The sequence below is a fragment of the Macaca fascicularis genome, chromosome 9 (assembly GCF_037993035.2).
Source record: "Macaca fascicularis isolate 582-1 chromosome 9, T2T-MFA8v1.1".
NCBI lineage: Eukaryota > Metazoa > Chordata > Mammalia > Primates > Cercopithecidae > Macaca > Macaca fascicularis.
In genome coordinates this window covers 59428625-59439323 of record NC_088383.1, presented here as the reverse complement: position 1 = coordinate 59439323, position 10699 = coordinate 59428625, and the positions used below count along the sequence as shown (strand labels likewise).

The 10699-nt window shown below is 47.4% G+C and overlaps 1 protein-coding gene across 4 annotated transcripts in view; it reads right to left on the bottom strand.

Moving 5' to 3' along the window:
- Positions 1-4693: 4693 nt before the first annotated feature.
- LOC102115579 (arf-GAP with GTPase, ANK repeat and PH domain-containing protein 5-like) overlaps positions 4694-10699 on the bottom strand; it is a 56004-nt gene continuing 49998 nt past the window's right edge. For all 4 annotated transcript variants that reach the window (XM_074001637.1, XM_074001636.1, XM_065520742.1 and 1 more), the window contains 3 exons: positions 9204-9239; positions 5532-5583; positions 4694-5282 (listed from right to left, as the gene is read on the bottom strand). In XM_074001637.1, the coding sequence (XP_073857738.1) occupies positions 5154-5282; positions 5532-5583; positions 9204-9239 (217 nt within the window). In that variant the 3' untranslated portion in view covers positions 4694-5153. The remainder of the gene's footprint in view (positions 5283-5531; positions 5584-9203; positions 9240-10699) is intronic.

Sequence of the window (10699 nt, the reverse complement as noted above, 5' to 3'; positions counted from 1 at the left end):
GCTGAGGACTGGCCCAACATGCTTTTATAGCTGCCTCTGGTGCCTCTCTACGCTCTGGGGCAACAAGCCCTTGCCCCAGCCCAGTAGGAGGCTAGACAGGTGAGTCAGAGAGGGCGGCAGCAGGAAGGGGCTGGGCGGAACCACCCCGGCACTGGGGTGGCAGCATCCCCTGACAGCACGTGACTTCTGTAACCCCGTCCTAGGGACCCCGTGAAGGATAGGGGCAGGGAGCAGGGCTGAGGCTGGACAGGAGAGATCTGGACATGCCCCTTCCTTGAGGCAGAGGGCCTGAGTCCCAGCCCCCCTGAAACCAAAGCTTCCCAAGCCTGGGCACGGATATGTACCTGGAGACAAGGCCTAGGATTCCAAGCCTGCCGCTCAAGGTCCCCAGTGTGGCCCGGTAAGGGGTTTGGGGGTTCTATGGGCCTGGAGACCTGGGCAGTGCTTTGGGTCATGAACACAAGTGGAGTGAGGGTGACTGTCCTCCCCATTCCTGGAGACCCTGGCTCTGCAGAGCAGTTTGCAGCCTCCATGGGATAGGTGGTGCGTTCAGGGTGGTGCCTTGCCCAAGGCAGAGGGGGGACAGCACTGAGCAGAAGCGTAGTCACCTGGCGCCGCTCAGCTGATGCTCACTCACCCTAGAGGCTCTGTGACGTCAGCGGTGCCCTCCTATCCCCTGGCAGTCCTGGAGGAGTAGACAGAGGCCTCCACCACCACTCAGGGAGATGCTTCTGGCCCTAGTTAGAATCCCCAAGAAAGCAGCTTCCCTGGCTCCTGGCACATCGCATGAGGAGTGGCAGGGCTGCTCCCTAGTCACTCATGATGGACAGAGATGCCTTAAGCCACCTGCCACACGCTGCTTCCCTTAGTCACCAGCCCAACCTGAGCCTCCGTTTCCTCATCTGTAAAATGGGGATAGCGTGCCTTCCTGGCTGTGTCACTACTCATCCCTGAGACAAAGCGTGCCAGCTCCTGGTAAACACCTGTTCCCTCCACTCGTCACTGAGGAGCTGGGAGGTGCCCTTGGGCAGTGAGCTCTGACCAACCAGTGAGGTGGGCCAAGGAGTGACTGGGACATGAGGCTGCCTGGAGCCAGAGGGCTGGGGATGTGACTTCCGCTGGCCGGGAGCCAAGGAGAGGTGTTCCCGTGCTCCTACTTCTGGGGTGCAGGCCTGGGGCAGGGGTCTGAGGCTCTCTCCCCAGTGCAGGCTCCCGGAGCTGCTCTCCTGGGTGTGGCGGAGCTTGATTAGTTTGCTGGACTGTGGGCCCTCCCAGCCTGGGACTCAGGAGCTAAGACCCTCTTGCATTCCTGCATGGTATTTGGGGGCTCCAGGGCTATGGCCAGTCCCCCTAGAGTGGGCAGTGGGTATCGTGGGCAGCAGGACCTCTGGGTCTCAAGGCCACGGCCCCACACATGCCATTGCTGTCTCCTTTGGGCAGGGGTGAATCGGGGCTTAAACAATTTAGGGGGGCCCTCTTTATGAAAGGGAACAATCATATGATTCCTACACATTTTTCATTGATATACGTATGAACTTCTGGACCCAGACGGGGCTGTGAAAGTCGGGGCCCTGGAGCTCGGGCGGGTCCAGATGACCCTGTCCTCCTTTGTAACAGCCAGAGTCCAGGATATTTTGCTCAGGGCATTGGGCTGGCACTGCAGAGGGTTGGGGGCAGGGGGACCCCTGGGACATGGCTGGTGGGAATTGTGCTAGGAAACCTCAGGGATGCTCCCTGGACCTGTCAAAGCCCCTTCCCTGTTCTTTCTGAGGCTGTGTGTCCCCCACCCCCACAGGGGTCCTTTCTATGCCTGTTCCCCTGACAAGTGTCGTCTGCCTGCTCTAGAATGGTTTCCAGACCCCACAGACCCCTCCTCGTGAGCTCCCACCCTAGGGTACTCTGCTCCAGTCCCCTCTCTCAGGAGCTCACCAGCCCCAGACAGCCTGTGGTCAGAGCTCAGCCACACAGCAGACCCTGGCCCACTGCCCAGCCCAGAGCCAGGCCCACTACAGCCTCTGGGGACAACTGCCCTTCCCCCCACCCCTCCACATGGTCCCTGCCCATGAGACCCTGCCCTGCTAATTCAATGCACTGCCTTGGTGTGAGCACTGCGATTCTAATGACAACACCCCATGGCCCTAGACCTCCTGGGCAAGGCTGGGTCCAGACACAGATCCCGAATGCCCGCGGGGAAGAAGACAAGAGGCCTGGGGAGGCCCAGGACCAGACATGGGCCCCAGGCCCTGGTGCCCTCCCATTGGCCTTCCAGCTGCTGCTGCTGTGACCAGATCCCCGTCCACCCAGCCCAGCCCATGGGCCCCAGCAGGCCCTCTGTGCCCCACCTCTGGGGCAGACCCCTAAGACTGGGACCCCTTTGTAGCCAAAGAACCTGAGATAGCCCCAAATCCTCCTAACCATGATGGATCCTGGTCTGAGGGGCTGGGCTCAGGTGACTCCTGCGGGGAACTTCACCTGCCTGGATGAGGTCAAGGGTGAATTAGGTGGGGCCTGCCCCCCCCCACCCCATCGTGAAAGAGGTCCAGCCCACAGTGGGCCCAAGGGGGCTTCCCTTGGACCCAGGGACCCCAGTCAGCATATCCCGAGTCAGAAGGTCAAGTCCAGCCTCAGACAGGGAGAATCTGGCTTTGACAGGAGCAGATACATTCTCAAGGTGGGATTTGCCCAACAAACTAGCTTGGCAAGGGACTAGCTGGCTGAATCACTGAGTCAAGGAGAGCCAGTGTTTCAAATAGCAATTTGCCAACTTAGCAATTACCAATTCTGTAAAACGATTTATTTGAAGTACTTAAATACTTAGGCTGTCTCATGTCTGAAGCCTGATGATGCCTTGTGTGATTTAAAGGACAGACGTCACGAATGCCGAGAGTTTTGTGGCAGTCCATCCTGCCGGTGTCTTCTCCCACTTTTGTTCTGTGGATTTGAGCTCACAGTTTGTGCTGTGCCCACCGCCTGCCCCCGCTAATGAGACTCCCGGAGACTTGGCTGGTCTGTCACCAGAGGAAGAGGGGCCCGGCAGCGCGCCAGCATCCACCCACCTGTGGGTACCAGTCAGGCTCCTGGGGGAAGCCAGAGGACGTATTCGAATGGGTACTTGAGGAAAGGGGCTGTTCACAGAAGTGTGGACAGAGTTAAGGGAACCAATGAGAGATGAGGAATGCCCTGGAGCAGCAAGAGGGGGAGCTGTTCTCTCCCTGGGTCTAGAGGGACAGGAAAGGTGTCCGCAGACCCCAAAGACAGCTGTGGGTGTAGAGGAGGATCATCAGGAGCTGCAGTCATCAGTAGAAAGATGTGGCCACTGCCAAACCAGCAAGGAAGAATCTGAGCGAATAACTACCTCTCCTCTCTCTCCCACCTCCTGTGACATCCCCCACTGTCTGAATTCCACTAAGGCCAGAGAGCGAGGCATGCTGGTGATGCAGCCCAAGAGGGAGCGGGCAGAGAGGAGCCAGTGGGTATGGACGCGAAACAGAGAAACAGAGAATTCCAGCTCACTCTGCGGGATGTCTGGGTCTGATAGAAACATGGCAGCAGCTTTATTATTATTATTATTATTATTATTACTATTATTTTGAGAGATACTCTTGTTGCCCAGGCTGAAGTACAGTAGCACAGTCTCGGCTCACTGCCAACTTCTGCCTTCTGGGCTCAAGAGATCCTCCTGCCTCAGCCTCCCAAGTAGCTGGGATTACAGGCACATGGCACCATCCTTGCTAATTTTTGTATTTTTGGTAGAGAACAGGTTTCACCATGTTGGCCAGGCTGGTCTTGAACTTCTGACCTCAGGTGATCCGCCCGCCTTGGCCTCCCAAAGGGCTGGGATTACAGGTGTGAGCCACTGTGCTGCCTGCAGCAGCTTAATTTTACAGTGTCCCTTTTCTCCTTCTGGAAACTATATGGAGCAACAACAAGACCGAGGAGGAGGAAGAGGAGGAGGAGGAGGAAGAAAAAGCCCATCATCAACACACACATCAAACTCAACTTCAGAGTAATTAGGAAGCTGGGAAGCCACGTAAACCCAAAAGCAGGTGACACCAGCAGAACCAACACAGGAAGCCAGGGAAGTGCAGAAGAACAGGGCATGGGGGGCGACCCGGCGGGGGGGGATCTTCACTGTTGCTAGCAACACACACTCCCAGGAGGAGAGGACCCTCAGAGTGAGAACAGAGAGCTGCGGAAGTGAAGAATGAAGGAGCAGGTGCTGCCCGGGGAAGTCCAGGGGTGCGGAATCTGAGAGCATCCCTTCCCAAGACAGGTGAGAACACTTGGGAAGGCAGGGCTGAGTCGCTGGAGGCTGTATCCAGGAAAGGAGGCTGGCAGTAGAAACTGCCTGAAGCCGAGTGGGTTCTGAGAGGCAGAGGAGCAGTGCTACAGAGGTAAGGCTGATGCTTCTGTGCAGGAAGGGCAGGCTCCTGAGGAAGGGAGCCCCGAATGCTCTCCACTAGATTCCCAGGGAGCCCCACTCCCTCCACAGGGACCTCGCACTGACATCTGGGAAATGCCATTCATATTGGAACCTCCGACACACTGCCGTGAATGTGAGGGTTTCGTGACTGATGGGGTAGGTTTCTCTTCCAACTCAATAGTATAATTTCCATTTATTCCTCCCCCAGCCTCTCTGAATGTTCACCTCATAGATAACCACAGTACGGCGGTCAGAACAAGGAAATCCACATTCTTATATTTAACTAGATTAAAATTATCTCATAAAATAACCAATTTTATTAATTTAAATACATTTCAATAATGTTTAAACATATTTAAATTATTTAACTAATTTAAAATGAACATATTAGCTAACCTAAAGTCTTTACTGGAGTTTCACCACTGTTTCCACTAATGTCCTTTTTCTGTTCACAAATTCCACCCAGGATCACGGGGCATTTAGTTATTTCTTAGTCTCTTGCCATTTTGTAGGACTGCAGTGACAGTTTCTCAGTCTTTCCTTATCTTTCCTAACCGTGACACTTTGAACCAGTACTGATCAGTATTTGTCAAATGTTCCTCGATTTGGGTTTGTCTGATGTATTTCCACGATTGGACTGAAGTTATGCACCTTTGGCCATTACAGTACAAAAATGATGTGGAATCCTTCCCCGTGCATTCCATCAGAGTTATGGCACTGATAGTTCTTCTTACTGATGATGTTGAACTTGTTCACTTGGTTCAGGTTTCTGCTTGAACAGGGACCTGGGAGGCAGAGCCTGCAGTGAGCCAAGATCACATGACTGCACTCCAGCCTGGGCTACAGAGAGAGACTCCACCTCAAAAAAAAAAAAAAAAAAAAAAAAAAAAGATACATTTTCTGTTATTTGGGTAGTATATTTACTCATACTAGCTCACTAAACAGAGCTGCAGATCAGTTCTTATTCCAGCACATTCTTTTTACAACACTTAAGATGACTAAATGTAACATGAAATGGGGAAGATTTTTAAAACGATGCCTTTGATTTCAGCATGAAACAGATACAAGTGTATGATGAAAATACAATCTCAATAAAAGTGCCACTTACTGTAAATGAGTATAACTCTTCATCACATATGCTCAAAGATCCATCTGCATCTCTATAAAATAAGAGTGTGCATTACTTCAAAAACTGTTAATATCTTAGTATAATACCTGTTTAGTAAAATACTGCCTCCTGTGTGCTTTGGTGTTTACCAAAGCAGTTTTTACGAAATCTTCTCCTGGATCCTGACTTGCAGAGGGTTTCTTGACTACTTCTTTCTCAGCATTTCATGTCCTGTACTGTGAAGTCTTTTATATGATAACCAGTCAGAAGTGCCCATAAGTATTGGCTCTCCCTAACAGGCGATGGCAATAAACCAAATATATTTTCACTCTTCTAACCACACACTGAAACACAAGAATGTTTTACAAAGCAGTAGTGATGAACTTTAATAAATGTAAACGTGATTCAGATTTCCTAGCTTCCTTTCTCTTTAGTTCTCTGTAGTATAGTCTCATGATGTATTTATGTATTTTCTGTTGTTTGAATTAAAAACTCATCTGCCTTTTTAAGAGGCCAGTCTTTGATGAACTTTAAACTTTGTAAAACTAATGCATTGTGCCTGTGTGATAAACCAGTGATTCTCCAAATGTGCTCTGTGGACCTCTCGGGATCCCCAAGACCCTTTCCAGAAGGCCTAAGAGGCCAACTGTTCTTTTTTTTTGAGACCGAGTTTCACTCTTGTTGCCCAAGCTGCAGTGCAATGGCGCGATCTCGGCTCATGGCAACCTTCGCCTCCCGGGTTCAAGTGATTCTCCTACCTCAGCCTCCCGAGTAGCTGGAATTACAAGTGCCCACCACCACACATGGCTAAATATTTTAGTTTTAGTAGAGATGTGGTTTTACCATGTTGGCCAGGCTGCTATTGAACTCCTGACCTCAGGTGATCCGCTCGCCTCGGCCTCCCAAAGTGCTGGGATTACAGGACTGAGCCACTGTGCCTGGCCAACACTGTTCTGATTCATACGAGTTAAACCTGAGAAAGCTGATTAAAAATTTTAAAAATTTGTAAAAGTAATACAAAGTCATTGCCTGCTTTTTCATTGACACTTGCCATGACTGTATAAAAGTAAAAATGGGTAAAACTGCTGGTTTCTCAGCATAAATCAAGGCAGTGGTACCAATTACATTAGTAGTCACTCTATTCTTTACTGTCCCCTGCAGTTAAAAAAGGTAGCCTGAATTACTTAAGAATGTCTTTGATGAAGCAGTAAAAATTAATGTTATTAAATCTTGATATGTCTCCTTAATATTCTGAATAAGTGAAAAGTTAACAAGAAGTGCTTCTGCTGACTGCAGTATGGTTGTTGTTTTTTTGTTTTGTTTTGTTTTTTAAATAATTCATGATTTAATTGTGAACTGAACAACCAATTTTTTCACAGAACATTGTTTTTATTTACAAGTACAACCGGACCAGCGCTGTGGCTCATGCCTGTAAAATCCCAGCACTTTGGGAGGCCAAAGCAGGCCGATGGCTTGAGCTCCTTCAGGAATTTGAGACCAGCCTCGGCAACATAACGAAACCCTGTCTCTACCAAAAATACAAGAAAATTAGCCTGGCGTGGTGCCACACATCTGTGGTCCCAGCTACACAGGAGTCTGAGGTGAGAGGATTGCTTGAGCTGAGATCATGCCAATGCACTCCAGCCAAGTGACAGAGTGAGACTCAGTCTAAAAAAAGAAGTACAACTATCATTCTCAAAAATAAATGGAGAGGTTGTCCCTTCAAGGAAAAAAAGTATTTGTTCCCAATGATAAAATGTAAGCTTTCCTGAGGACTTTGAAAAACTTCTTCCTGCTACTAGGCTTGACAGCTTTTCAATAGTTAAAGGTGTTTTAAAGTAAGATTGGTGGTTAAACTAAAAGTGATTTTTGACATAATAAAACGTAAACCAATATATTCCAAGTAACTAATGCATAACATTATAAATGCAAGTATGGGGGGGAAGATCCATTTAATGTGCAACAAAGATCAATGAGTACTGATGGAATACATTTATTAACATGGAAAATGCCACTGTAACTAATTTAAGAAACTAGCACTTGTGAAGTTTTGATTTAGTATTAAAGAATACCCATAACTGCCTGAAAACTTTAAAAATACACCTTTTACCAGCTACATATTTATATGAGGTTAGGTCATCTTATTAGTGCTTTTTTTCTTTTTTTGAGACAGAGTCTCCCTCTGTTACCCAGGCTGGGGTGCAATGGCGAGATCTCAGCTCACTGCAACCTCTGCCTCCCAGGTTCAAGCGATTCTCCGGTCTCAACCTCCCAAGTAGCTGGGACTACAGGCAAGCACCACCACGCCCAGTCATTTTTTATACTTTTAGTAGAGGCGGGTTTCACCATGTTAGTGGGGCTGCTCTCAAACTCCTGACCTCAAGTGATCCACCCATCTCGGCCTCCCAAAGTGCTGAGATTACAGGTGTGAACCACTTCGCCCAGCCATCTTATTTTATTTATTTTTATTTTTTTGAGATGGAGTCTTGCTCTGTCACCCAGGCTGGAGTGCAGTGATGCAATCTCAGCTCACTGCAAACTCCGCCTCCCAGGTTCAAGCTGTTCTCCTGCCTCAGCCTCCAGAATAGCTGGGACTACAGTTGCGTGCCACCACGCCTGGCTAAGTTTTTGTATTTTTTTTTTTTTTTTTTTTGAGACGGAGTCTCGCTCTGTCACCCAGGCTGGAGTGCAGTGGCCGGATCTCAGCTCACTGCAAGCTCCGCCTCCCGGGTTCACGCCATTCTCCTGCCTCAGCCTCCCGAGTAGCTGGGACTACAGGCGCCCGCCACCTCGCCTGGCTAGTTTTTTGTATTTTTTAGTAGAGATGGGGTTTCACCGTGTTAACCAGGATGGTCTCGATCTCCCGACCTCGTGATCCGCCCGTCTCGGCCTCCCAAAGTGCTGGGATTACAGGCTTGAGCCACCGCGCCCAGCCAAGTTTTTGTATTTTTAGTAGAGACGGCGTTTCTCCATGTTACCCAGGATGGTCTCCATCTCCTGACCTTGTGATCTGCCCGCATCAGCCTCCCAAAGTGCTGGGATTACAGGAGTGAGCCACTGAGCCCGGCCTCTTACTGCTTTTTAAAAGCAAATTAGAAAGAAAGATCTAGAGAATCCAGTTGTCTCCTATTAAGCTCAACATGAGAGACTTTAAATAATATAAATACATGACACACTTTTTACTCAACTTTTTATTGTAGAAAAGTTATTTTTCAGTGAAAAATTTCTGTTAATAATATTGTTCTCAAGGAATATTTTCTGGTATTACAACCTGGGCCATGGGTTACTACTGACATCTAGTTGGTAGAGGCCATGAAAGCTGCTAAACTCTCTGCAATGCACAGGACAGTCCTCACAACAAAGCGTTATCTAGCTCATAATATCAACAGTGGTAAGGCTGTGAAATCTAAACTAAAAAGATTTTGAAAAAAAATCTCAGTATTCTATTTCTACCACAGTCAATATCAATATAATCAACATAAACACACTCTTTGAGATGCTCAATCATTTAAGAATTAAGAGTCTTAAGGAATAAAGAACACAAATAATTTGCTTCAATATTTTAGCAGGCACAATACAGCTTATGATGTCTAGAGCTGTGACCTAACACTGAGCTTGATATCTTGCAAAGTAATTAGCTAGAATAACAAGACAGGTTTCTAAAAAGCTCACCTTTGCGTGCTATCATGATGTATCTCCAAGGTCACTCTGTGGAAGGAAAAACAATTCATAACAATAGATGTTATCATTTGTTAGGCCTGAAGACATTTTTTAAAAGGGGGGCAGAGGAAACTCTCCTAGCGGCCCTGAAATTCAAATCTTCTAGTTTGGAACAAAACCATAAGGGCACTTTGTTTTCATTTCTTGGTTTTTCACAAAAATATAAGAACCAAAATGTGAGGCAATATGCTGTTAAGAAGACGTTCTTCTGTTGATGATTGTAATATATAAATAATAACAGATTTCCCCATTATATGCTCTTCTACCCACAAAACCGTTCGTCCCATGTGATTTATTTTATGTGTTTGTTTATTTTTTGACCCAGAGTCTCACTCTGTTGCTCAGACTGGAGTGCAGTGGTGCGATCCTGGCTCACCACAATCTCCATCTCTGAGGTTCAAGTGATTCTCATGCCTCAGCCTCCCAAGTAGCTGGGACTACAGCTTTGCACCACTCTGCCCAGGTACTTTTTTTGTTTTGTTTTGTTTTTGGGATGGAGTTTCACTCTTGTTGCCCAAGCTTGAGTGCAATGGTGCGATCTTGGCTCACCACAACCTCTGCCTCCCAGATTCCAGCCATTCTCCTGCCTCAGCCTCCCGAGTAGCTGGGATTACAGGCGTGCACCACCACACTCAGCTAATTTTGTAGAATGAGGCCAAAACAACTGAGGGAAGGCATATCTCAATTTTAGTTAATAGGTCTACACAATATTAGCACTTTTTAAAAAGCCTGTAACATTAGCATGTAAGATAGGTATGTCTATAGTCAAGTAGTTTTCATTTCTGAAATAATTTCACAAATCACGGAATTTAAAGTTACTTGTTGGAAAGGACCAATGACCTTACATGATATTTAATTCAACACTCATTTTACGGATCAGGGAAACAAACCTTAAAACTGACTTGCCCAAGATCCCACCAAATAGGAGCAGTTTCTCATCCTAAACTCAAATGAAGCCGTGGCTCTCAAACTTTGCTGCAAGTTAAAATCACCTGAGAAGCTTTAATAACGGCCTCATCTTCAACATGAGACATTTTAATGTAATTAGTGTTGGGTATGACTCTGGGCATCAAGGTTGTTGGTAAAAGTTTCCCAGGTGATTTCAATGTGCAGCAAAGTTTGGAATGATTGAGCTGGGGTGAAAATCAGAATCTTCTGGGATGCCTTTCTTCACATAAAGATGCCTCACATCCATCCCTATTTTCCTAAAAGGCTTCTCAGTGCCTAGAGATAGACAGAAAGTGGAGATGGGAAGATACATGTGTTTGCAGAGCTGTATTTTGAAAAAAAACCTTGCATAAGTGATCTCAGTGAGTTCCACCTATCCCACTGACAACACTGCACTACTGACTCATGATAAACATGATAAACATGATAAACATCATGATAAACACTTTTCAGAATCTTTTCTTGAAGCCAATTTGCCCTATTCATTTGCTTAATAAACC